Source organism: Neoarius graeffei, chromosome 28 (assembly GCF_027579695.1).
Source record: "Neoarius graeffei isolate fNeoGra1 chromosome 28, fNeoGra1.pri, whole genome shotgun sequence".
NCBI lineage: Eukaryota > Metazoa > Chordata > Actinopteri > Siluriformes > Ariidae > Neoarius > Neoarius graeffei.
The window spans coordinates 51,186,036-51,213,806 of record NC_083596.1 but is presented as its reverse complement, the minus strand read 5'-3'; the positions used below and the strand labels follow the sequence as shown (position 1 = coordinate 51,213,806).

At 44.2% G+C, this 27,771-nt stretch overlaps 1 protein-coding gene across 1 annotated transcript; it reads right to left on the bottom strand.

Annotated features, from left to right (window-relative positions):
* Positions 1 to 6: 6 nt before the first annotated feature.
* On the bottom strand, positions 7 to 26,866 carry rxfp2l (relaxin family peptide receptor 2, like). Its single transcript, XM_060912637.1, has 18 exons — positions 26,806 to 26,866; positions 26,478 to 26,597; positions 25,914 to 25,985; positions 25,154 to 25,259; positions 24,561 to 24,632; positions 17,539 to 17,610; positions 17,208 to 17,279; positions 12,032 to 12,103; positions 11,868 to 11,942; positions 11,580 to 11,651; positions 9,522 to 9,593; positions 9,141 to 9,212; positions 7,775 to 7,846; positions 5,527 to 5,598; positions 2,910 to 3,139; positions 1,526 to 1,936; positions 466 to 678; positions 7 to 193 (listed from the first exon to the last, which is right to left on the bottom strand). Exons 1-18 carry the CDS (start codon positions 26,864 to 26,866, stop codon positions 54 to 56), a joined length of 2,076 nt encoding a protein of 691 aa, XP_060768620.1. The 3' UTR covers positions 7 to 53.
* Positions 26,867 to 27,771: the final 905 nt, after the last annotated feature.

Here is a 27,771-nt window from a genome sequence, read left to right as displayed (position 1 = left end):
GTAGCTGCTCAGAGACTGTGTGTGTGTGTGTGTGTGTGTGTGTGTGTGTGTGGTCAGTGGTTGTCCATGCAGCGGAAGTGCACACACACTCGGAGGCGCTCCTGGAATGCGCTGGTGGTGATGGTGTAGAGGATCGGGTTCAGGGCGCTGTTGATAGGCAGAATGAAGATCACCACCCACAGGATGAGTGTTCCTGCACACACACACACACACGTCACCGCAATATCCATCTCACTGCAGAGGGATGGATTTCATTGCATGAGCAAGTAAACATGTACACTTTATCCTCTTATAGTTACATTTAATGTTCGTCGAGCATTCACCATACAGGTCCCTGTGAATGAGCTGTTACTATAGAAACCATAACATATTTGCAGCACTACTAGCAACCAATCACAATCCAGGATTCAGCTGCACTGCCTTGTAACCTTACTGTCACTCACACGCACACACACACACACTTACCAGTGATCTGCACTTGCAGGAGAGAGAGGATCTTGAGCAGGAAGATGGGGATCCAGCACATGGCATCGGTGAAGACGATGAAGAAGAAGCGCTTAGCGACGGAAACTTCAAGGTCAAAGGTCATCTGTCTGGCGGACTTGGCCGTTTTCTGGATGGAGTAGAACATGCTGGAGTAGGAGAAGACGATCAGGATGAACGCAAACAGGTTCAGACCTAAAAACAAAACATGAGAACAAAATGTTTTTGCTTTTGTATTTTTTCTTAATTAAAGCAGCAGTCCATGTGTCGGGCCTGTGCTTTAAAGGTGCAGTATGTAATAATAAATGTTCCAAGATCATTTTAATTGTTGCATAGCTTCAATGATACCTCAGAGAAAAACAAACAAACAAAAATCTTGGATTTGTGATTTTGCCATGAACTGAATTCCAGTTTTCGACTTCTGGTGATATTTTTCTCCGCCAGAAACACAATAGAGCTGCTCCGCCCCTTTTCCCTTAAAAGGCAACTGAAAATTATATGTCACATGTGAAGGTGGAAAAAAAGAATTGGGTTTGTCAGTGGTTTGTTTTTTTATTGTAGTTTAAGTCACCACTAGAGGGCGCTGAACAGCACACACTGCTCCATCCATCCATCATCTGTAGCCGCGTATCCTGTACAGGGTATCCTATCCCAGCTGACTACGGGCGAAAGGCGGGGTACACCCTGGACAAGTCGCCAGGTCATCACAGGGCTGACACATAGACACAGACAACCATTCACACTCACATTCACACCTACGCTCAATTTAGAGTCACCAGTTAACCTAACCTGCATGTCTTTGGACTGTGGGGGAAACCGGAGCACCCGGAGGAAACCCACGCGGACAACATGCAAACTCCGCACAGAAAGGCCCTCGCCGGCCACGGGGCTCGAACCTGGACCTTCTTGCTGTGAGGCGACAGCGCTAACCACTACACCACCGTGCCGCCCCACACACTGCTCCTTTCCATGTAAAGTTTATTAAAAATAAAACAACACTAAACCAGACTCGGTCCTGAGGAAGAACAGAAGTGTATTTCACCCAGGAAGATGCCCGTGGAGTAGCAGCGTGCCCCCGGCTTCTCCGCCTGGTCCGAGTGCAGCGGAAAACACACACCGTTGCGGCCGTAGAAGTTCCCGAACGTGTGCCTGTCGCAGAATGGGGTGAGCGCCAGGACGAAGCCAAGAGCCCAGATGGACGTGAGCGAGCAGAGCGTGCGCTTGCGTCCAGCGCGGTAATGATGGAACGGGAACACGATGCACACGTACTTCTCCAATGTCATGTACGTCAGCATCATCACCGACACCTCTGTGGAGAGCAGAGCCAGGGAGCCAATCAGCTGACAGGACAGACTCTCCATCCAGATGTGGGCGTGGCGATTATACTCCCCGCAGTATTTCACGTCAAAGGCACCGATGAAGAAAAGGTACACGCCCATCAGACAGTCTGCACCTATCAGAGACAGATAACGGAGCTGATTCACACATATGGAAATGAGAGTGCCTCAACTTGAGTCTGTCCTTATGTCCATATGTGGAAATACAGGCAGGTTTGAGTCGACATGTTTAAGTCTGTTTATGGAAATGAGGGCACTAATGAGTAGGCGGGTCTTTGTGTCCATATATGGAAGTTGTTGTTTCCTTTCTTTCACGTTCAGCTACATCATTATTTGCAGTTTTCTTAAAATAAGTAATTGCAGTCTGGGGTCTCTCTCATTCACACACACACACACACACACACACACACTTGGAATTTGATGGTGTGCTATGCGCATGTGTGTGTGTGTGTGTGTGTGTGTGTGTGTGTGTGTGTGTGTGTGTGTGTGTGTGTGTCTTCCAGCACCTTCCAGATGATTTACAGTCATTCCAGCTACTGAATGACTGCAGCGATATTTTGATGTGTCGATATTGTGAATGCACACCAGACATGGAAAATTCTGATTTCTGATTGGCTGACAGGTGTGAATAAATTTTCTTTTATGGGGACATTTAGCATCTGTGTGTGTGTGTGTGTGTGGGGGGGGGGGTTTACATTTTTGTGAATTTCGACATGGGAGGTCAACCAGTAGTTGTTAAAGCCATGCGAACACTGTTGCTTGGCAAAAGGGCAACATGGAGGCTAAATAAAAGCAAGTGAATGACTGTGGCTAATAATCGACCTTGCTAGTATGTTGTGTTTTTTCAATTAGAACCTTCAAGAAGATAGAACCTTCAATTAAAAGTTGGATTTTTCTAATTTTTTCAATGGGAGATGAAGCAACTTCACCAATAGGTGGATTTTTTCCCCAACCCTTCTCACTAATCTTTACAAGGGGTGCCAATAATTGTGGCAGTCACTGTAAGTACAGAAGCGAATGCTACACCGGTGTGTAATTCCTCCAGATGTTGAGTGCATTGAAGAACAAAGTTTGATGTGAAACACTCACAGCAGAGAGATTTGATGGCCATCGTGTGATGCTCGTTCTCTGAAGCGACGCAGGAACGGAGACAGATCACAAACACGTTCCCGAAACAGATAACGAAGGCCACGACCCAAACGAACACGCGCAGGATGATGTTGGCCAGCAGGTTCTCGAAGGACGAGATGCCGTCCGTGTTCGGCTTGCAGCTGCGTACGTTCGGGGAATAGGTGCAGTACTCGAAACGTTTAAAGTAGCTACAGACAGACAGACAGACAGATAACAATAAAATAAACAAACCATCAAAGACCAACAATAATATCTGACAAAGTAAAACAACCTCAACACTGTTTAGATGATTTTATCATTTACATGTTCATACTTTTACTTTTGTGAATAAATGGTTCCTAATTTTATGCCCCCAGTTTCATTTTTTTTATTATTTTTCTAGATTCATATTTTCTAATTTTCATAATTTTATCTCCCTTGTTTATTCATTTCTCTGTTTCTATTGTTCTTGGTTTTTTTTTTTAATAGTAGTTCTGAATTTAGGTTCCTTGTTTCTTGTTTTCTGTCGTTCAAGTTTTAGTTTGTTGACTAAATTCGAATTTTATGTCCCGAGTTTGTTAGTTTCTTGTTTTTTGTTTTGTTTCATTTTTTAAAATTGTTCGAGATTCCTTTTGTTTTGACTAGCTTCCAATTTTAGTCCCCAGTTTTACTGGGTTGTTTTTTGGGTTTTTTTAAAGCTTTTTTCTGTTCTTCATGGTTCAAATCTATTCTTCTTTATCATTCGGTCCTTAGTTTCTCGGGTCTATTGTTTTTAATTCTGCTGTTAATTTTTTTTCTATGAGCTTCTAATTTAAAGTCTGTCATGTCCCTAAGAAATTTTGTTGATTGCATTCTAATTTTCTAGGTTTCTTTTTTCTTCTTCAAATTTTAGGTCCTTGGTTTCATAGTTTCTAGGTTTTTTAAATTCTTCTTGGTTCCTTCTGAGCTTCTTAGTTTCGAATCTTCCTGGTTCCTTTTTTCTATTATTTTCTAATTTAAGGTCCTTAATTACTAAGTTTCTTATTTTCTATTCCTTGAGGTGACTTTTTTAAAATACTGTATAATTTTATGTCTCAGGTGTCTTCGGTTATTGCTTTATAATTTTTTAAGTTACTTTATAAAAACAACCCTATTTCCTAACTTTGGTTCCTTATTTTCAACTAACTTTGTTTCCTGAGTCCAAGTTTGAGCTTCTTTGTATCAGAGTTCATTAATCCCCACTTTCTAATTCTAGATCCCTTGTTTCCACAGTCTCTCGCGTTTCTGGATCATTTTACAGTTTTGTTTGTTTCCTTGTGTCCTTGCCCAACACTCCTTTATTATATTTCACTACTTCAAATGTGAAATAATTCCAAGCTCTTTTTTTACTTCCCTCATATCTCTAGTTAAAACATCCTGCTTCTTATATTCTTCGAGAAATGGTTCTTCAGTGGTTCTTTAAGGGTTAATTGGATACTTAAAGGTTTTCAGCTTCCAAAAAAGTGCTCCGAGGAAACTCTGATAGGGTTCTATATGGAATAACACTTTCGGATTCAAAGTTTAAGAGTGAGGTAACCAGGTTCTCCTTTTCTGAAGGTTCTCATCCTTCTTTCATAGTTCCATGATTTCTAGTCTCCTATTTCACGCTTTGGATTTAGTTCTTGATTTTATTGTTTACAAGTTCGAGCTCTTTATCATTTACTCCTTCCAGCTTTTTTTATATGGTTCCTCTGTGAAACCAGGACACAGGAACTTGGTTCTACCAGTGCTTCTGTTCCTGGTGCCAGATGATGGTGTGTGTATTTGGGTAGATTCGGCTGAAATTACAGTAAGTGTGTGTGTTAAATGGAAATTGCTGAATAAACAGATGTTATATTGAGAATTATGGAAGGTGAAACAGAAAAACAAAATGAAGATCTGATTTTCACTTTGTTCATGTGCAAATATTCAGAAAGTTGCTGTTTCAGAACCCGACTCCGAGCAGTTTGAGTGGAACGAGAGCTGAGTGAGAAGGTTATTTCACCCATGTTAGAAACCAAAGCTCTAAAAAGGTCAAATTCAGTTCATCCTTTTGAGGCTGATGTGAAAATAACCGTCCATGATCTCACTGACATTTCCATTAGGCAGAGATGGCTGGAGAGTCGTTGTCTCAGGGAGGACCTGCCCTTGGATTGTTTAATTTCAAAATCTCTCTGAAGACCAAAGATGTTCTTTTCTCTTTTTCTTCTTTTTCCTGTTGTAGATGTTTAATTTATATCTCACCTTTAAAAGCTTCTCAAAGGTGATGATAAAACATCACACATAAACTGTTTCTGATAACTCATGAGGTCGGTTTAGTGCAGGAGAGAGGAACATGCACTCCAACCAGAAGATGTCTGAAAACTTAGTTCCAGCTTTCCCTCTGAGTGTTATGAAACACTGACACTGGAGACTCCTTCATTTTTTAAAGTTTCTGCTTCATGCTTGGTGTTACAGTTTGCGTTCAGTGGACTAATGATGGCGTTAATGTTGTGTGTGTGTGTGTGTGTGTGTGTGTGTGTGTGTGTGTGTGTGTGTGTGTGTGTAATGGACAGGAATTGGCGGTGGGAGCTGTCAGTACCGTCGTGAGAACACTCACATGTGAGAGAGGTTGCTGAGGAAGCGGAACATTCGGATGCTGATGTTGGGAATCTCCACTTCCTCCATACTCCTGAAACAGGGACACATTATAAACAGGATGATATAGCGTCTGGGAACAGGAAGTTCACACAGAATCAGGACACAGCGGGGTTTATCACTGCATCCAGTGAGCACAGCGTGACAGTTTGACCGTTCCATTGTAAATCGGATCAGTGTACGGTGAGAGAACCGTTCTCCAACGACACCGTGGCTTAGTGGATCAAGAAATACAACATAACATGCACGAGAACCGTAAATTACAACATAACACCAGAGAAACGTATTAAAATATATTTATTTATGAAACAGCTGTTTAGTAGCATGGGAGGAAAGCACAAAGTACCATGAAGTGCAAAAGTTTTCACACCCTCAGAACTAAATGATAATGCGATTTCGAGTCATGATGTAAGGTTCTGAGAGGTTCCGTTCCACAAAAGGGTAAATAGTTTAGATGAAGATCTTCACACTTCAAAACATATTAATCAAAATTCAAAATGATATCAGTTAAAATCAGTGATTGTCTGACTGATCGTCGAGCTAATGCACTGAGAAGTCTCGAATAATTCTAGAGCTTAAGGGTTCAGTAAATTAGGGGGTTCTACTGTGTTTAGTGTTGTGTTCAGACTCGACATTTTCTGCTCTCAAGATTCACATTATGCTGTCTGGAGTCATTGTGGGAGTCATGCCTAGATTTGTATAGAGCCACACTGATGAGTCTAGAGATGGTTCTGGAGCTGTGTATTGCTGTGTTCATGGGTCTAAAGCTTATCCAAGAAGTCCAGGGTGGTTCTAGAGCCAAACTGATGAGTCTGGAACTGCACTAAGTTGTCTAGAGCTATTACAAGGGTACTTGCTGCACTAAGAAATCTACACTTCTTCAAGAGCCATCTAGTGCTGTGTTAATGGGTTCTAGAGCTGCTCCAAGACGTCTACAGTTTGATGTGTGTTTTAGAGTCACTTTGATGAGTCTCGAGCTGCACTGAACTTTCGAGAGCCATGATGAGGATACTAGAGCTGCATCACAAACTCTCAAATCATTCTAGTGCCTTCTAGAGCTGTCCTGGTGTGCCTAGATTTTCATCTGGTCGCCATCATTATTCTAGAGTCTTGGCTTTTAGAAGCATACTAATGAGGTTAGAGCTGTGCAAGAAATCCAGAGTAATTATTGAGCCATGCTGTGGGTTTTAATGACCTGCCATGGGCTGTACAGCCTGGAGCTGTCGAGAGACATGAATGGAAATCTAGAACTGATCCACAATTAAGGTACTCGTAACACAATATGGGTCTTAGTCCAGCAGCAAGACCTCTAGAGCCATCAAGTGCTGTGCTGATGAAACTAGAGCTGTACTGCTGAGTCTGGAGCTGTGATAAGAAGTTCTATAGCCAGTCTAGTTTCGAAAAGAGGTCTAGATCTAAGGTGTGTAGTGGGCTCTAGGACCACATCGATGAGTCTAGATTCAGTGTGACTTCACAGAAACTTAGTGGTTCATCATCCAGTGTACCGCTTGGGCCCCAGAGCTGTTTAGACCTGTAATGAGGGTTCTAGAGCTGATTCTAGGCATCGAACACTGCATTGTGTCATTTTACAGCCACACTGAAGGTTGTGTGTTTGAGTTTGCACTTGTATTGAGAAGTCCAGGGTTGTTTTAGAGGAACGTATTGGCTGAATAAACATGTTGAATCGACACACTCGCTCTCACACACTGCAAAAAATTATATCTTAGCAAGTGAAAATATCTTGAAAATAGTTGAAATGATCGAGCATTTCTTATTAGAAGAAAACAACACACCAATTTTGAGATTATTAAACCTAGTTCTAGATTGCAACCAACTTATTCTAAGATGTCTTACCAAGTGTAATTATCTGACTGCACTGGCAGATTATTTCACTTGATGATAGTCTCAATGTTCTCAAATTTATTATGTTTTTCCTTATATTAGGATGGCTAGTTTTTGCAGTGCACCACACTGGTGTGTTCATCATAATTGTGTTATGACAATTTTGGCTTATTTTATGTATACCCACACACACAAATATTTCTATCACCTTGTGTGTGTGTGTGTGTGTGTGTGTGTGTGTGTGTGTGTGTGTGTGTGTGTGTGTGTGTGTGTAAGTCTTGGCGCTGGTTTATTACCTCATCAGATAGCAGACAGGTTTTTTCTGTGATTTTTGGGGATCAGTCTGGTCAGATTAATGATTAACTCACAGAGACTGAAGATTGATGAAGCTGTCAAACTGGTCTTCGTACACATGCGTCAGGGGGTTGTTGGAGATATTCCTGAACACACACACACACACACACACACACACACACACACACACACACACACACAGAAACATTGCTGGTGATTTATAAATCTTGTCACATCATCTAAACACATGATGCGATAAATCAGTGAACTGTCTGAAATGGGCTGAAAAACATTTCACAACATTTCCACAAGGTTACAACTGGAAAGAATTAAAAACAAACAAACAAACAAACAAATGGTGACATCACAAAATGTTCATTGCTGAGAGGTCTGCCATGTTTTCCAGTCGTGTGGTGTTGCAGTGAAATGTCTCAGCTGTTTGAAACATGGTTATTAAAGATCAGTTGGTGTTTGTTGGGTTTTAATGAGCTGTTTATCTCGCGTTTACCAGCTTTACTCATCGGCTCCATCACGGTGAAAACGACACAGAACAATTTCACACCGTTTTACAAACTGCTCAGTGGTTTGACTTCAGTTATTAAACGCTGATAAACAAAAACCAAATGTGTTTGAGCTTAAAGTGGTTTTATAACCATCATATACACTGCAAATCTATCTATCTATCTATCTATCTATCTATCTATCTATCTATCTATCTATCTATCTATCTATCTATCTATCTATCTATCTGTCTGTCTGTCTGTCTGTCTGTCTGTCTGTCTGTCTATTTATTTATTTGCAGTTTACCTATGTAGCTAAAAAAAAATTAGACAAGTAGGAGGATACAATTTAAAAAAGCAAAAAATATTTTATACACTCTCATTTTATTCACTGTGTATATTTTATGAATTTATTTTCATTTATTCTCATTTTTGTTTTATAGTAATGTTGGTTCTTTATTATTATTATTATTAGTAGTAGTAGTAGTAGTAGTAGTAGTAGTGCATTTAATTCTTTACTTCAGATGTTTTCTCATTGTCTTTTTAGGCATTAAAAGTTATTATTATTATTATTATTATTATTATTATTAAGAAACAAAGGACAATAAATAGAATACATAAATAGATGATATGCTGTATAATGTTATTGACTTCTGGATATTTTTCCAATGCCATTATCTTGATATCATGACTTTATTTTCCTCATGATGTCCAGATGTGTGTTTGATGCATGACTTCTGTTCAGAAAAGAACAAATGAGAAGAAATAAAAAACAGAAAAAAAATATATTTTTCGTTCTAACTAGATTTTCATCCAAAATGTGAAAATTTAATAAACATTTCTCAGTTCACTGAAAATATTTCTGCTGAAGATTGTCTGATTGTGGAGAATTTTACTGATTGAATCTGCTCCATGGTACAGTTTATAACTCAGGACTCACAGCTGTCTGACGTTCTGCAGATGGTGGAACAGAGATGGAGGAAGATCCAGAATCTGATTGACGGACAGATCGCTGCAGAGGAAACGCACAACAGGTCGATTTATTACGCAACATTACTTTTTAAAGATTTATAGTAAAATGCGAACGTGTGAAAATGTGACATGTTCAGAGGCGCACTGATCTCGGGGTTTGTTTAAAGAGGATTTTAATCAGAGAACCTCAGAGTCACAATAATCCCTCAATAAAAACAGGATCATGGACTGGAAATCTGCGATCTCTGCCTCTGGTGCAAAGGCCTTTTCATCATATAGATACACAATACTGTGTGTGTGTGTGTGTGTGTGTGTGTGTGTGTGTGTGTGTGTGTGTGTGTGAACTCACAGGTCTATGAGTTGATGCATGCTTGAGAATGTTCCGTCTTCGATAGTGCTGATGCGGTTTCTCCTTAATGCCCTGAAACACACACACACACTACAAAATGAGGCCAGCATGAATCTTCATGAGCATCCATGAAGCATCCCAAGTCCTGGAAAATACATTAGATTTCCTGACCAATCACAACCCAGACTTTACGAATACATTACTTAATGGACCAATGACTGACAAGCGCTTAAAATAAATTAATGACTGGACAAACGTTATCCCAAACAAAGATATTACTGGCCTAAACATTAATGAGTCCTTATGAATGCGTTACTGATCGACCAATCACAAATGCATCCATACAAACACGTCACCATAGCAACCAATCAGAAGATTTTAAGAATAAAATTCCATCCCAACCAATCAGATATGATTCCTCATTGAGTTTATGAATATATTACTAAACTGTCCAATGGCAAATCAGTCCTTATGATAATATTACCAATCAGTCCAATCACAAATTAGTCCTCATGAATATAACAACCAAAATGTCCAATGACAAAAGAGCTTTAAAGGAAAGATTAGTGACCTGACCAATCACAGATGAGTGATTCCACATCCAGTGTTAAATATGATCTGAACAATCACTGGCAGTACATTAGCAACCTGACCATCACGTCTGATACATACATTACTAAATCCATCAATCACAAGTACAAACGAGTCTGAATAAATCCACAACTAAACTGACCAATCAGACGCTTTTTAAAGCCTGATATCCACCTGACCAATCAGACGAGTCCTGATGAAGAAGCTGTCCTGATATGGACTGAGTTGGCCAACAGCAGTCTGCTCCCAGCTTTATGAACGCATGACCAACCCAACCAATCAGAAAAAAATCCTGATGAATAAATTATAAAATTAATCAATCAGTCACAAATTTCTCCACCCAATCACAAATGAGTTTTTATGAATAAGTTAAAAAATGGATCAGATCAAACAGTGAAATGTATTTCATGTATAACTGAGTGAGAAATTATTTATATTTTGGTCAAACAGAGGCTTTGCACTGTCATGTGACCCCCATAGCAACGGTAACTCCACTGCCATGACAGGGGGCACAGTTGTAGTTCTTCATTCAGCCGAGTTAGTTATTATTGATCAGGAGGGGAAGGTTTTGCTGCGTGTTGGATGTGAGGTGAGGCTGTGCAGAGCCGCTGTGTTGAGGCTCATGTTCACTGTATAAGAATGAGCACCACGCTGCAGTTCTGAAGAGATTTTTTTTTTATTCTTACCTTAGTGGAAATAAAATGAGCATACTGTAGGGTTTTTGACCTCTCTGTTCAACACCAAGTCCCACTGAATATTTTTCCCCCATTTTTCCCTTCCACATTTCAAAAACTCTCTCATATTTTTCCCCCTGATGATGAATTACTTTTGGTAAATTAAAAAATCTGATGTCTTTGTTTTGTTCAAAGCGATTTGCACATCCAACACGCAGCAAATCCTTCCCATACCGACCAATAACAACTAACTCGGCTGAATGAAGCACTACGAGCGTGCCCCCTGTCATGGCAGCGTAGTTACCTTTGCTGTGGAGTCACATGATGGTGCAAAGCCTCTATTATAGAAGAGCTCGTTGTTTATATAAAGAAAAGGCATGAGCGCTCCACCCACTGCTAACCCCATCTGTACTTGTTAAAGTGTAGATTTTCTCTGCAGAGTTTCATCTGCACTTTGACAGGAACTGAACTTTTTCATTTACATCCAGATTCATACGGCTCAGAGTTAAGTAGACGTGTGTGTGTGTGTGTGTGTGTGTGTGTGTGTGTGTGTGTGTGTGTAGTGGGAGGTATAAACATTAACAGCTGTTATGAATATGTAAGACACGAGTTGTTTGATTTATTCATCACTTTTGGAGGGTCACTTAGCTGTACATCATTCACCTAAAATTCACATACTGATTTACATCTAATTTACATATTTACCTGCAGATCCAGTGACTCAGAAAGACTAATATAAGTGTGTGTGTGTGTGTGTGTGTGTGTGTGTGTGTGTGTGTGTGTGTTCACTTACAGGACTGTCAGAGATGCGCAATTCTTAAAACTGGACAACCACAAAGATGAAATTCTGTTACCTTCCAGCTCCCTGATGACATACACACGCACGCGCACACACACACACACACACACACACACACACACACACACACACACACACACACACACAGAGAGAGAGAGAGACTGGCCATGAAAAGTAAATTCTAAACTGCAGACATCCCTCTGGGCAATGAATTTTCATCCAAGACACAACAAAGACACACACACAAACACACACATGATAAGTTTAAAATGTGTCACTTACAGCCAGTTGAGGCGGGGCATCTCGAGGCAGAGAGATGTTTTGGGTAACTGTTCCACAGAGTTATTCAGCAGAGAGCTGGCAACACACACACACACACACCATATTACAGATGGTTTGATGGTGAGTCTACTGAAGCGTGTCCAATGAAGATGATTGAAACTCACAGAAAGAATAAAGACTTGAGGCCTTCAAAAGACTTCTGACGTAACAAAGTAATTCTGTTTTCATCCAAGATCCTAAACACACACACACACACACACACACACAGTAGCAGTGTGATTTAACAATTGTTTCAGAGTAAGATGGTGTGGTGAATTTTAGCGTGTGTGGTGAGGATTTAACATCAGTATTCAGAACGCAGATGTAACTCCAGACTACAGCTCAATTCAGAAGGTATGTGAGAGTTATGCACATACAGGGGTGGAGCTTATCTTAAACAGAGGCGTGTCTCAGTTACGCTCGATTTGGATCTTGAAGTTAAACACGTTTTTTTTGTGTGATATCAGCAACTGTCTGACAGTTAGATATAACCATAATATGTCACACTGAAATTTATTAAAAACACAATTCAAGGCCAAAATTAAATACATTAATATGGTTCTGTTCATTAATTAATAATATCATCCTTTTAAAGCCCACAGAAAGGTGCAGTGATGCAGTGAGGTGTAGTGAAGTGGTGTGGTGGAGTGGTGGGGTGTGGTGGAGTGGTGAGGTGTGGTGGTGGGATGTGGTGGAGTGGTGGGGTGTGGTGGAGTGGTGGGGTGTGGTAGAGTGGTGAGGTGTGATGGTGGGGTGTGGTGGAGTGGTGGGGTGGGGTGTGGTGGAGTGATAAGGTGTGGTGGTGGGGTGTGGTGGAGTGTGGTAGAGTGGTGGGGTGTGGTAGAGTGGTGAGGAGTGGTGGTGGAGTGGTGAGGAGTGGTGGTGGGGTGTGGCGGAGTGGTGAGGTGTGGCAGAGTGGTGAGGAGTGGTGGTGTAGTGAAGTGGTGAGGAGTGGTGGTGGGGTGAAATGGTGAGGAGTGGTGGTGGGTTGTGGTGTAGTGGTGAGGAGTGGTGGTGGGGTGTGGCAGAGTGGTGAGGAGTGGTGGTGGGTTGTGGCAGAGTGGTGAGGTGTGGTGGTGTGGTGGGGTGTGGCAGAGTGGTGAGGTGTGGTGGTGAGGTGTGGCAGAGTGGTGAGGAGTGGTGGTGAGGTGTGGCAGAGTGGTGAGGAGTGGTGGTGAGGAGTGGTGGTGAGGAGTGGTGGAGTGGTGGGGTGTGGTGGGGTGCGGTAGAGTGGTGGGGTGTGGTGGGGTGGAGTGGTGAGGTGTGGTAGAGTGGTGAGGTGTGGTGTTGGGGTGTGGCGGAGTGGTCAGGTGTGGTAGAGTGGTGAGGTGTGGGGGTGGGGTGTGGTGGAGTGGTGAGTTGAGGAGTGGTGGTGGGGTGTGGTGGAGTGGTGAGGTGTGGTAGAGTGGTGAGTTGAGGAGTGGTGGTGGGGTGTGGTAGAGTGGTGAGGTGTGGTGGTGGGGTGTGGCAGAGTGGTGAGGTGTGGCGGAGTGGTGTGGTGGAGTGGTGAGGAGTGGTGGTGGGGTGTGGCGGAGTGGTGAGGTGTGGCAGAGTGGTGAGGTGTGGTGGAGTGGTGAGGTGTGGTGGTGGGGTGTGGTGGAGTGGTGAGGTGTGGTGGAGTGGTGAGGTGTGGCAGAGTGGTGGGGTGTGGTGGAGTGGTGAGGTGTGGTGGTGGGGTGTGGTGGAGTGGTGAGGCGGGGTGGTGGGGTGTGGTGGAGTGGTGAGGTGTGGTAGAATGGTGAGGTGTGGTGGAGTATTGGGGTGTGGTAGACTGGTGGGGTGTGGTGGAGTGGTGGGGTGTGGTAGAGTGGTGAGGTGTGGTGGTGGGGTGTGGTGGGGTGTGGTGGAGTGGTGGGGTGTGGTAGAGTGGTGAGGTGTGGTAGAGTGGTGAGGTGTGGTGGGGTGCGGTAGAGTGGTGTGGTGGGGTGGAGTGGTGAGGTGTGGTAGAGTGGTGGGGTGTGGCGGAGTGGTCAGGTGTGGTAGAGTGGTGAGGTGTGGGGGTGGGGTGTGGTGGAGTGGTGAGTTGAGGAGTGGTGGTGGGGTGTGGCGGAGTGGTGAGGTGTGGTAGAGTGGTGAGTTGAGGAGTGGTGGTGGGGTGTGGTAGAGTGGTGAGGTGTGGTGGTGGGGTGTGGCGGAGTGGTGAGGTGTGGCGGAGTGGTGAGGTGTGGTAGAGTGGTGAGGAGTGGTGGTGGGGTATGGCGGAGTGGTGAGGTGTGGCGGAGTGGTGAGGTGTCGTGGTGGGGTGTGGCGGAGTGGTGAGGTGTGGTGGAGTGGTGAGGAGTGGTGGTGGGGTGTGGTGGAGTGGTGAGGTGTGGTAGAATGGTGAGGTGTGGTGGAGTATTGGGGTGTGGTAGAGTGGTGGGGTGTGGTGGAGTGGTGAGGTGTGGTAGAGTGGTGGGGTGCGGTGGAGTGGTGGGGTGTGGTAGAGTGGTGGGGTGTGGTAGAGTGGTGAGGTGTGGTGGAGTATTGGGGTGTGGTAGAGTGGTGGGGTGTGGTGGAGTGGTTTGGTACAGTGGTGGGGTGTCGTAGAGTGGTGAGTTGAGGAGTGTTGGTGGGGTGTGGTGGAGTGGTGAGGTGTGGTGGTGGGGTGTGGCGGAGGGATGAGGTGTTGGCAGAGCGGTGAGGTGTGGCGGAGTGGTGAGGTGTGGCAGAGTGGTGAGGTGTGGTGGAGTGGTGGGGTGTGGCGGAGTGGTGAGGTGTGGCGGAGTGGTGAGGTGTGGTGGTGAGGTGTGGCAGAGTGGTGAGGAGTGGTGGTGAGGTGTGGCAGAGTGGTGAGGAGTGGCGGAGTGGTGGGGTGTGGCAGAGTGGTGAGGTGTGGTAGAGTGGTGAGGTGTGGTGAGGTGTGGTGGGGTGTGGTAGGGTGGTGGGGTGTGGCGGAGTGGTCAGGTGTGGTAGAGTGGTGAGTTGAGGAGTGGTGGTGGGGTGTGGTAGAGTGGTGAGGTGTGGTGGTGGGGTGTGGCGGAGTGGTGAGGTGTGGTAGAGTGGTGAGGTGTGGTGGTCAGGTGTGGTAGAGTGGTGAGTTGAGGAGTGGTGGTGGGGTGTGGTAGAGTGGTGTGGTGGTGGGGTGTGGCGGAGTGGTGAGGAGTGGTGGTGGGGTGTGGCGGAGTGGTGAGGTGTGACAGAGTGGTGAGGTGTGGTGGTGGGGTGTGGTGGAGTGGTGAGGTGTGGCGGAGTGGTGAGGTGTGGTGGTGGGGTGTGGCGGAGTGGTGAGGTGTGGTGGAGTGGTGAGGAGTGGTGGTGGGGTGTGGCGGGGTGGTGGGGTGTGGTGGAGTGGTGAGGTGTGGTAGAATGGTGAGGTGTGGTGGAGTATTGGGGTGTGGTAGAGTGGTGAGGTGTGGTGGAGTATTGGGGTGTGGTAGAGTGGTGGGGTGTGGTGGAGTGGTTTGGTACAGTGGTGGGGTGTGGTAGAGTGGTGAGTTGAGGAGTGGTGGTGGGGTGTGGTGGAGTGGTGGGGTGTGGTGGAGTGGTGAGGTGTGGTGGAGTGGTGAGGAGTGGTGGTGGGGTGTGGCGGAGTGGTGAGGTGTGGTGGAGTGGTGAGGAGTGGTGGTGGGGTGTGGCGGAGTGGTGAGGTGTGGCAGAGTGGTGAGTAGTGGTGGAAGGGTGTGGCAGGGTGGTGGGCTGTGGCGGGGTAGTGGGGTGTGGTAGAGTGGTGAGGTGTGGTGGAGTGATGAGGTGTGGTAGAGTGGTGGGGTGTGGTGGAGTGGTGAGGTGAGATGTGGTGGAGTCATGGGGTGTGGTGGGGTGGAGTGGTGAGGTGTGGTGTGGTAGAGTGGTGAGGTGTGGTGGAGAGGTGGGGTGTGGTGGAGTGGTGAGATGAGGTGTGGTGGAGTCATGGGGTGTGGTAGAGTGGTGGGGTGGAGTGGGGTGGAGTGGTGAGGTGTGGTGGTGGGGTGTGGCAGAGTGGTGAGGTGTGTGGAGTGGTGATGGGGTGTGGTGGAGTGGTGGGGTGTGGTGGGGTGGTGAGGTGTGGTAGAGTGGTGAGGTGTGGTAGAGTGGTGAGGTGTGGTGGAGTGGTGAGGTGTGGTGGAGTAGTGGGGTGTGGTGGAGTGTTGGGGTGTGGTGGAGTGTTGAGGTGTGGTGGAGTGTTGGGGTGTGGTGGAGTCAGGAGGTGTGATGGTGTGGTGAGGTGTGGTGGAGTAGTGGGGTGTGGTGGGGTGTGGTAGAGTGGTGCAATGCAGTCTGAAACACCGATGGTTTCTCTCGTGACTGTTTTCTTGGGTAAAACTCGACTCGGTGTCATTTTACACTGTGAGTGAAATTCTTTCAGTTCAGGAGTCAATGCAGCATCATCAGGTGTTCTTCATCCAGAGGGAACGAACAGATCTACCTCAGTTCAGACAGGGAGAGGGAGGGGGAGAGAGGGAGGGGGGAATGAAAGGAGAGTAAGTGAGTAGGAGTGAGAAGGAGACATGCTGAGAGATGAAGAGATAGACATGGGGCTGAGGGAAAAGGGAACTGATAGAACGAGGGCTGGAGACAGATAAATTGGAAAAAATAGTCACACACACACACACACACACACACACACACACACACACACACACACACACACACACAAAACCAACCCCCATCCCTCTTATCAGAACCACAAGATCCTGTGGATTAAAATGATCCACTCATACACAGATTACCCACACTCTGTGAGAGAAGAAGCACACAGAGAGCAACAGAACCATGCCAACACTGTAACTCTTCATTCCTCAGGAGAAACGCCAGGACAAACATCCTGCCATCTTAAGAGAAGAAAGAAAAAAATGCTTACATAACAATGTGTCAGAGCCCAGCCCAACAGAACCCAATCCAGCACAAACCAGCCCAGCAGAACCCAACGAATCCCAGTCCCTCAGAACCAAGCTCAGCAGAATCCAGCTCAGAGACACCCAATGCAGCAGAACACAACCCCTCAGAAATCCACTCCAGTAGAACAAGCAGAACCCAACCTAGTGACCCCCAACTGAGCAGAGCCCAGTCCAGCAGATTATTAGAACCCGGCCCAGAAGAATCCAGCTCAGCAAAAGCAAGCCTAGTGAAATCAAATCCAAAAGAACCCAAATCAGAACCCACTCCAGCAGAATCTAGTTTATTAAAGCCTAGTTCAGCAGAACCCATTCCAGCAGAACCAAGCCCATCATTTTTCTCATTCAATTCCAATTAGCACAAATCATGAATAAACAGAATAGTATTATCAAGAAAGAAAGAAAGAAAGAAAGAAAGAAAGAAAGAAAGAAAGAAAGAAAGAAAGAAAAATGAGAGAGAGGGAGAGAGGACTGTCCTTTGAAAATAGACAAAAACAATCCTCACAGCCACTCAAGACTGCCAAGGTCAGTGAAGAGTCCTGCTTTCAGAGACGAGATCCTGTTCTGACTCAGAAATCTGAACAGTGAGAGAGAGAGAGAGAAAATGAGAGAGAGAGAGAAACAAGTGGAGAGAAAAGTGGAAAAGTGGTAATTCATAAATTCGTAAATAATTGGCGTTATTTCAGTTTAAACTAACTAGTGTGTGTTTCCTTTTCTGGATGGATACATGGAGGAATAGATTAATAAATGAATGGAGGTTTGTACATTTAATATCAGATGGACTGATGGATGGATGAATGTTTAGACGGATGGATGAATGGATAGTTGTCACTTACAGTTTTCGCAGGGAGAAGAGGCCGGAGAAAGCTCTCTTAGAGATCGTCTCAATGCTGTTATTCTCCAAATGTCTAGAGAGAGAGAGAGAGAGAGAGACAGAGAGAGTTAACATCAAGACCAAGCTATAAAACCTGAGAAAGAAAGTCGTCTTCATCTCTGCCCCATCTCAGAAAACCCTGCCTTCATCCCACTATTAAAAGCTCCACCTTCGTCCCCACTTCCCCAGAAACCCCACCTCCATCTCTGCCCCATGTCAAAAACATTGCCTTCAACCCAGTCAATCCCAAAAAGCCCCACCCACATCCCATTCCACCCCAGAAAGCCCTGCCTTCAACTTACTCCACCATCAGAATCCCACACCCACCTGCAGCATTGCTCAGAAAGCCACATCCCATCCTCCCTGAGAGAGCCCTGCCTTCACCTCACCTTATTCCAGAATTCTCCATCTGTATCCCCACCTCATCTCATGATTCCCCACCTAACGCTCCTCCTAACCCCAGAAAGCCATGCCTGCATCCTCCAATTAAACTCTGCTTTCATCCAATCCCAGAAAGCCCCACCTTCATAATTACAGTTATTATCTTTAGTGTAAAAATACAACCCCGATTCCAAAAAAGGTGGGACAAAATACAAATTGTAAATAAAAACAGAATGCAATAATTTACAAATCTCAAAAACTGATATTGTATTCACAATAGAACATAGACAACATATCAAATGTTGAAAGTGAGACATTTTGAAATTTCATGCCAAATATTGGCTCATTTGAAATTTCATGACAGCAACACATCTCAAAAAAGTTGGGACAGGGGCAATAAGAGGCTGGAAAAGTTCAAGGTACAAAAAAGGAACAGCTGGAGGACCAAATTGCAACTCATTAGGTCCATTGGCAATAGGTCATTAACATGACTGGGTATAAAAAGAGCATCTTGGAGTGGCAGCGGCTCTCAGAAGTAAAGATGGGAAGAGGATCACCAATCCCCCTAATTCTGCACCGACAAATAGTGGAGCAATATCAGAAAGGAGTTCGACAGTGTAAAATTGCAAAGAGTTTGAACATATCATCATCTACAGTGCATAATATCATCAAAAGATTCAGAGAATCTGGAAGAATCTCTGTGCGTAAGGGTCAAGGCCGGAAAACCATACTGGGTGCCCGTGATCTTCGGGCCCTTAGACGGCACTGCATCACATACAGGCATGCTTCTGTATTGGAAATCACAAAATGGGCTCAGGAATATTTCCAGAGAACATTATCTGTGAACACAATTCACCGTGCCATCCGCCGTTGCCAGCTAAAACTCTATAGTTCAAAGAAGAAGCCGTATCTAAACGTGATCCAGAAGCGCAGACGTCTTCTCTGGGCCAAGGCTCATTTAAAATGGACTGTGGCAAAGTGGAAAACTGTTCTGTGGTCAGACGAATCAAAATTTGAAGTTCTTTATGGAAATCAGGGACGCCGTGTCATTCGGACTAAAGAGGAGAAGGACGACCCGAGTTGTTATCAGCGCTCAGTTCAGAAGCCTGCATCTCTGATGGTATGGGGTTGCATTAGTGCGTGTGGCATGGGCAGCTTACACATCTGGAAAGACACCATCAGTGCTGAAAGGTATATCCAGGTTCTAGAGCAACATATGCTCCCATCCAGACGACGTCTCTTTCAGGGAAGACCTTGCATTTTCCCACATGACAATGCCAAACCACATACTGCATCAATTACAGCATCATGGCTGCGTAGAAGAAGGGTCCGGGTACTGAACTGGCCAGCCTGCAGTCCAGATCTTTCACCCATAGAAAACATTTGGCGCATCATAAAATGGAAGATACGACAAAAAAGACCTAAGACAGTTGAGCAACTAGAATCCTACATTAGACAAGAATGGGTTAACATTCCTCTCCCTAAACTTGAGCAACTTGTCTCCTCAGTCCCCAGACGTTTACAGACTGTTGTAAAGAGAAAAGGGGATGTCTCACAGTGGGAAACATGGCCTTGTCCCAACTTTTTTGAGATGTGTTGTTGTCATGAAATTTAAAATCACCTAATTTTTCTCTTTAAATGATACATTTTCTCAGTTTAAACATTTGATATGTCATCTATGTTCTATTCTGAATAAAATATGGAATTTTGAAACTTCCACATCATTGCATTCCATTTTTATTTACAATTTGTACTTTGTCCCAACTTTTTTGGAATCAGGGTTGTAGTTGAATATTGTACTAAATCTCTTCCATGTCCTCCTCAATCTCTCTTGAAGCTTCTGCAAGTTCACAAGTCCCCTTTTACTTAGTGCCTACTGTTTCCATGGTAACTAGTCACAAAGGTTCAGGAGATACACCTATGGTATAAATATTTCATCAACATAAATCTGTTTCACATCGGTTCAATTTTAGTGCTGTTCCATTCGCTTCTCTGACAGCTCCAACTGGTAGGTTGTTGTCAAGCATCCGAAGATGCAAAGGTCTTTTTATAAAGGACATGTTTCTTCAGCTGAGTTCTCACACAAAGATGGAAAGATAATAAACACACCAAGAAAGAAAAAGTATGGGAAAGTACAGTACCGTGGAAATGCTACTGTACCACATACCCATCATCATTTCACTTAGAACCTCACAGCATTCCACGAACTCATACACTCTGAAAAATTTTAGAATCCTTAAATATTCTTCACTTGTCCCTCTGTAAGACCAGACCAGAGGTGTGAAGTGGATTCTGTTCTCATCACTTGAAGATCTGGACTTTGCTGATGACATTGCCCTCCTTTCCTCCAAATATGACCATATGCAAGACAAGACAAACAGACTGAACCACTATGCAAGGCAAATTGGGCTACAGATAAATACAGCCAAGACCCAAGAGATGTGTTTCAATACCATAAATGCTAGTGACATCAGCACAGAACGCTGATCAAACGAGTCTGTGATTTTACATACTTGGGGTCAGTAAATAGCACAGAAGATGCAACAAAGAAAGACATCAATAACAGACTGGCAAAGGCAAGAGCAGCATTTCATCAGCTCAAGTTCATTTGGAAGTCCAAGCAGTACAGCCACAAGACCAAGATCTGCATTTATAACAGCAATATCAAGGCCATCCTTCTATATGGGAGTGAATGCTGGAGAGTCACCAAGTCCGACATGGAAACATTGTCCAGTTTCCACCATGGGTGTCTCAGGAGGATAAACAGAATATTTTGGCCCAACAAGATCTCCAACAATGACCTCCTGTAGCTCAGCCAGACCACGTGCATTGTCAGCAAAATACAGCATAGACTACTTCAATGGCTAGGACATGTGCTGAGGATGCCACAGACAAGTATTGTGAGGGTTGCACTGCGATGGACCCCACAAGGGAAGAGACCAAGGAACATCTGGCAAAGGACAGTTGAAGCAAAACTTAAGCAAATTGGGATCACCTGGAGTGAGGCTGAGACCAATGTAAAAGACCATGCTGGATGGAAGGATCTTGTGGAGACCTTATGCTCCAGTGGGAGCAAAGAGGTTAAGTAAGTAAGTAAAATCTTCCATAAAACACACATTAATACTTGTAGGAACCCTTTCTGGAAACTAACTCTAACCCTATTCACCTCGCCGTCCACCTCAACAACCTACTTCAGAACCACAACCAATACCTTCCTCCATCACATCCCATCACCCTGTCATAGCCACCCAAGCCCATGCAGGTCAGCTGCACTCACCTGAGCCTCACCAAATGAGAGAGAGAGAGTTATATTTATACTGTTATATTTCTACTGTAGGAAGGCCAGCTGCCCCACATGGGGAAAAGCCAACCTCACCAGCAAACTCAACTGAGGGGGCCTCCACCTCTCCATAAGTCTCTGCAGTGACTCAGAACTCATTTCTTTCTTTGCAATCATTTACATTACAAGTTCAGATCATGCACTCAGGAGTTGCTTCTGATCTTCCAGAGCAGCAGCTAAGATCATTGACCAAGTCACATTCCTCCAGCTCAAGGTACCCCCTGCAACATCCTCGAAACATCAGCACCACTGATAGGTGTCCCATTGGCACCATAACCATAACCCAGTGTGCCAAGCTCATTCACCTGAATATCAGCAGCATGCACAAAGAACCCATCACAATTCTAGTGATCATCACCCCTAAACATCTGCTTATCCTGGGTCTACCCTAGATGCAGCTCAATAATCCACAAATATCATGGCTGGAAAAAGAAATCACAAAGTGTTCTGAATATTGTTTCTGTCACTGCTTTCTACACCCTTGAAATCCCTGAACAACATTCTCTTGTACAGATCCCAGAGGAGTATCTAGAATTCATGGATGTATTTTGTAGGACTAAAGCAAGCTGAGGACCTCTACACTGAGAGAGATATCTTTATTTCATACTAAATACTAAAATTTACAAATAACAAAAACATAAAACAGACAAATAGTATGATGCTGCCTTTTTTTTTTTCGTTTCCGGTTGAGAGTACGTCGTGCGCGTTCTGGCTGCTGCTTCTCACCAGAGCTTATTTTATTTTATTTTATTTCTTTTTCTATTTTCATTTTATTTATTTATTTATTTTATTTATTTATTTTTTTTCCTGTGTGTTTGTGTAGTTTGATGTTTGTTTGAGTGTTTTGTCCGCTGGTTGTGGTGTAGCTCTGGACCTAGTTTTGGGCGTCGGTTCCCTCCAGGCCTTGGTTCACTGTGGGTGATGCCTGTGCTCCCAGCTGTGGACTGCAGTGAGCTCGTTGCTCATTTTACATTGTGGTTGTCCAGCGCTCTGTGTTTTAACGCTTGGAGTGATGTTCCGAGCGATGTTGCTCGGTGGTGTCGCGGCAGCTGTACAGGCGGTTTGGACATACCAGCGCTCTGCATGGCGGTGCTTCTGTGCTCATTTTGTGGATCCACGGTGTGGTGTTTGAGCGATGTTGCTGACGGCGTCACGGCGGCGGTGCTGGAGACGTGAGACTCGTTTTCGTGCACCTTTTGGTGGGACTGTGGCTGCTACACCATGGGAATTACATCCTGACCCCTACTTAGTGGACTTTTTACTTTTTTTTTTTAATTATTTTTTATTTATTTATTTATTTATTTATTTTTTATTTGTATTTTTTCCTTGTCTATAATTGTAAAGCGTCCTTGGGTTTCTTGAAAGGCGCTATATAAATTTAACTTATTATTCTTATTATTTTATTATTAGAAATAACTGAAAAGCTAATCAAGCTAGGCAGCAAAAGACTGCTCCTATGACTGCACATTCGATTGGCTTCTTCAAAAATCAATGGAGGAATATGTTCAGGAGGCACTTCAGCAAGGTGATATCTGCTCCTTCACCTCACCAGCCTCAGGCATGTTCTACTTCATGAAGAAGAAAGATGGTGGACTGTGTCCATATATTGATTACCAGGGGTTGAGTCAGATCTCAGTGAAAAATCTATATCCTCTGCCCGTTGATGTGAGAACAACTCCTCATGCATATTCACAAAGCTGGACTTGCACAGTGCATACAACCTGGAGCACATGCATGCAGGGGATGAGTGGAAGAGAACCTTTAGCACCACCTCCAGCCACTATGAATACACAGTCATGCCATACGGTCTCTTTTGCACCCCCTTCATGTTCCAGTGTTTCATAAATGAAGTGCTGAGAGATATGCTGGGGAAATTTAATTAAACAACATTCTCAGATATTCACCATCCCTGGAAAGTCATCTTGACCACGTCAAAAGGGTGCAGAAGGGTGTGGTACACTTCCCTACTATCTCCTTCCTGAGGTACATCATTAACCGGGGGGGCATAACAATGGATGAGACAAAGGTAAAAGCAATGACTGCGTACCCCCCCCCCCCCCCCCATTCCCATATCTATAGTGTTTCATGATGTTCACAAATTTCTCCTGGCACTTCATATGAGGTTTCAGCTCAATTGCAGCCCTGCTCACTACACTCCTAAAGAAAGGCCCTGAAGAATTCTCATGAAAGTATGCTGCCAAGTAAGCCTTCTGCAAACTCAAGACCACATTCCTGACAGCACCCATAATACATTATCCAGATCTGACCAAGCCTTTTGTTGTGGAGGTAGATGGCTTGGAGTCAGGGGTGGGGGCCATTCTGTCACAACACTTTGGTGAAAAATTACAAATTCCATGCTGTGATCTTCTTCTCTAAAATGGTCTCCTTCAAAGAACAAAACTATGACACTGGTAACTGAGAGCTGCTGGCTGTCAAACTTGCTCTGGAGGAATGGAGATGCTGGCTAGATTTAAATGTGGAATACCGCCATACTCCCAATCACCTGAACCCTCGCCAAGACAGATGGTCCCTACTTTTCACCCGTTTTAATTTCACCCTGTCCCATCACCCCTGGTCCAAAAATACTAAGGTTGACTCCCTGTCCTGCATGTATCCCACTCAAACCCCCATATGTAACATCATAAAGCTACTAACACTTGGCTATAGAGTTCTACAGAGAACTTGTAAAGGTCCTTCTCATTAGACAAAACAAAAAAACAAAGACAAAGATTTGGTTTTTTACATATTCTTTGGATAATTAAGAGGTCTTGGCTTACAAAAAAAAGGAGTTTATCTCTTATAGGAACCTTTATTTCAATATGATTGTTGTAAGGTTCTACATAGAACCTTTATGGCTTCTCCTGGAGTGACAACCAAGGAAATATTTTCTGAGACTCTTAGAAGAAATATTTGTTGGGAATTAAGGGTTCTCAGATTACAATAAAGGCATCTACTTCCAGAACATTTTCTGATACGAGAACAATTGGTTCAAGAGTTCTACATTGAACCTTTAAATGTTCTCCTAAAGGGACAACCAAATAAGTCTTGGGTTCTAAATTTTCTAAGAGTGTACTTTAGGGAAAAAAAGGGGTTCTTAGGTTGGAAAAAGCATTTTACTTTTTATTGGAGCTCTTTCTAAGAGTGAGTCATTATATTGTAGGGTTCTGCGGAGAAGCTTTGAGGGTTCCCGAAGCCAGAGGAGGAGGAGGAGGAGGAGAAGTGTGAAGATGGAGGGATGATGTGATGGAGTGATGATGACTCACAGTCTCTCCAGGTATCTGTAGCGGAGGAACAGATCAGGATGGAGAGATACAAGGTCATTACTGTTCAGCTCTCTGTAGGACACACAGGAGAAGAGAAGAAAGGAGAGAAATGATGGAGGGAGAGCTGCAGAACTTCAGGTGGGTTCTTATATCCACAGGTACGACTAAAATTAAACGTGAATAAAATCGAAAAATTTTCCTGAATTATTCCATCTTCATTTATGTGTTGTATGATTTCAGCACATTAATTTAATCAATAATGAAAAGAAAAGAGACGTCACGCTGAACTCATGTACATCACCAAATATTTTGACAAAAGAACAGTGATTCATTAACATGCTGATTAAAGCAATAATTATAAAATCGTAAGAATGAAAGAACACAAAAGTTCATGGACCTCATTCCTGCTTTTTTTCTTTTTTAAATTTATTTTTCATTTCTTCTTTCTTTCCTCCTTTCTTTATTTTTCTATTTTACATTTGTTGTTATTTATTTATCCCATTTCATTCTTTTTGAGCATTCCATTGTGTGTGTGTGTGTGAGAGAGAGAGAGAGAGAGAGAGAGAGAGAGAGAGAGAGAGAGTGAGACTCACAGTGCGGTGACATTAGAAGACACCAGTGGAACATAGTGAAGGTTTTTCTTGTTGCAGTTCACCTTCCAACCTTCACAATAACACACATCGGGGTACACATCCAACACTGTAACACACACACACACACACACACACACACACACAGTCTTAACTTCTGCCCCAGAAATGAAAAGCATCTCATTTTAAAAATTTATTTATTTGTTTGTTTGTTTATAAATAAGTGAATGAATGAATGAATGAATGAATGAATGAAAGTTGGGTTTTTTGCTCAGAGCAGTATCATGATGAGTACATTTGGTCTTGGCAAAGGACAGGCAAACACACACACACACACACACACACACACACACACACACACACACACACACACACACAGATAATGGAATATAATTAATACCATATGAATATATCAATAATAGTCTCACACGGTATTGAACAATTTGCTATTAAACTTTGACGCAAATCCAGCTCTGTGTGTGTGTGTGTGTGTGTGTGTGTGTGTGTGTGTGTGTGTGTGTGTGTGTGTGTGTGTGTGTAAGAAAATATAATGCATCATCAGTAATCTGCTCATCTGATTGTAGGATTCATACTGAGAAACATCAGAGAGACAGAGAGAGAGGGAGGGAGAGAGAGAAAGAGATGGATAGAGAGAGGGAGGGAGAGGGGGAGGGAGAAAAAGAGAGAGACAGAGAGAAAGAGAGAAGGGAGAGGGGGGGTTAGAGAGAGAGAGAGAGAGAGAGAGAGAGAGAGAGAGACTCACTGCACTCTTTCGGTTCCTGAGCTCTGGTCTTCATGAAGGCATCAAACAGGTGTGGCCAACCGCTGTTATCCACTGTACACACACACACACACACACACTGTCAGAAGACGTTTTACACTTTGAGTAGCACTGATCTACTTTCATGTCTGAGGTGTTTTATATTTGATTTGATCTCTGAACAAATATTTATGAAAACGCTTCATTTGATTTGATCAACTTTTTTTCTCTAAAGTGACTTTCATTCATAGGACACTTTATTCTCACATTATGACGTTATAAAGTCACAAAATATAACAGCAGTGCTGCTTTAAAGGTGACTTTCCAGCAGATAGTTATTGACTTCCCCCGGCTGTATCTCAAATAACCGTGTGTGGGATATGAAGTGCACTGCTGAGGGTCTGAAACAGGAATATTACACCCGACAGAGGGAGCAGATACAGTGACTCACAAGCAGTCTGGAATTCAGCCGAGTGTTCATTTAATGAGTTTTCAATTTAAATTAAACAAGGATAGTCCTGGTGTGTGTGTGTGTGTGTGTGTGCGTGTGTGTGTGTGTGCCCTCACCACAGTTCTCCTCGTCAGCTCCATTTGGACAGTCCTGTTGGCCGTTGCAGTGTTTTGGTTGTGCTAAACACACTGACAGGTTTCCACATGGAAATTGACCCAGAGGACACACTTCCAAATCTACACACACACACACACACACACACACACACACACACACACACACACACACACAGAGGATTACGAAAAGCCCAATTAAGTGCAAATCTGTGTATCCTGAACCAATCACATGAACAGAACAACAAAAAAAAAAATTTGCAAGTTGCCATGGAAACACACAAACCATGGTGATCTGCAGAGGTCAGGGTTCACGATGCCGGTAGGTCACATGACTGATGGAAGTCGTTGGGAAGACCGCCGCCACCACTCACGTGACCTCCTGGCCTCATGACCTCACAGCGTCCTGCTTCCTGTGTGACATCACTTCCTGTGAATATCCTCACACACTGGGAAGTACACACACTGTGTTCAGTGTCAGAGTCAACAAAGCAAAAGTGTGTGTGTGTGTGTGTGTGTGTGTGTGTGTGTGTGTGTGTGTGTGTGTGTGTATTTCTGGATGTCTTGCTTTCTTCAAGGTGTTGGACTTCTGTCAGAGGGATAAGTTATAAAAAAAAAGCGTGCACATTGGAGTTTGTGGCAGCGTGGACGTGGTCAAGCGTCGGTCTGTGAATGGAGGGCGGAGTCAGGGAAGGTAAGTGGCAGAATCACTGCACCTGACGGGAATTAACCTGTGTTTGTGTGTCTTCCCCAGTGACCGCGCCCTATAAGAGGAGAGGGAGAGCAGAGGAAGGGAGCTCTCCCCGAATGAGAACACTTGTGTGTGTATGTGGGAGAATAAGTAAAAGCTGAAAAGCTCAAATAAAAAGGGTTTTTGCAAACTCAGTTCTGGCCTGCCGTGCTTCTGTGCTCCACCCACCTTAACTATTTCTACAGTGGTGCCGAAACCCGGGACGGAGTACAGAAGAGAACAGCCTCATGGAGTCCTCCCTCTTTAAGGACCTGGTCCATGCCCTCGCCTCGGCCCAACAGAGCCAGCACCAGGTGCTGGTCGCCCTCTGGAAGGAGCAGAAACAACGGTTCGAAGCCCTGGTGCTGGCACAGCAGGAAGATCGCCAGGCGTTCCGGCACCTGCTCGCGTTGGCGGGGCCCACCATCACCACCGCTGCGGACCCTCCCCACCTCACCCTAACGAAGATGGGTCTGCATGACGACCCCGAAGCCTTTCTCGCTCTTTTTGAGCAGGCAGCAGAGGCATGGGGTTGGCCGGTGGAACAGCACGTGGCGCACCTCCTCC

What these genes read in the sequence shown, in the direction of transcription:
- rxfp2l (XM_060912637.1), bottom strand. Translation starts at nt 26,866, where the DNA reads ATGAGGCCAGGAGGTCACGTGAGTGGTGGCGGCGGTCTTCCCAACGAC. An exon ending in CAACGACTTCCATCAGTCAT is followed by an intron (nt 26,598 to 26,805) that starts GTGACCTACCGG and finishes GTGTGTGTGTAG; the next exon opens with ATTTGGAAGTGTGTCCTCTG. An exon ending in CTGCAGAACGTCAGACAGCT is followed by an intron (nt 7,847 to 9,140) that starts GTGAGTCCTGAG and finishes GTGTGTGTTCAG; the next exon opens with GAATATCTCCAACAACCCCC.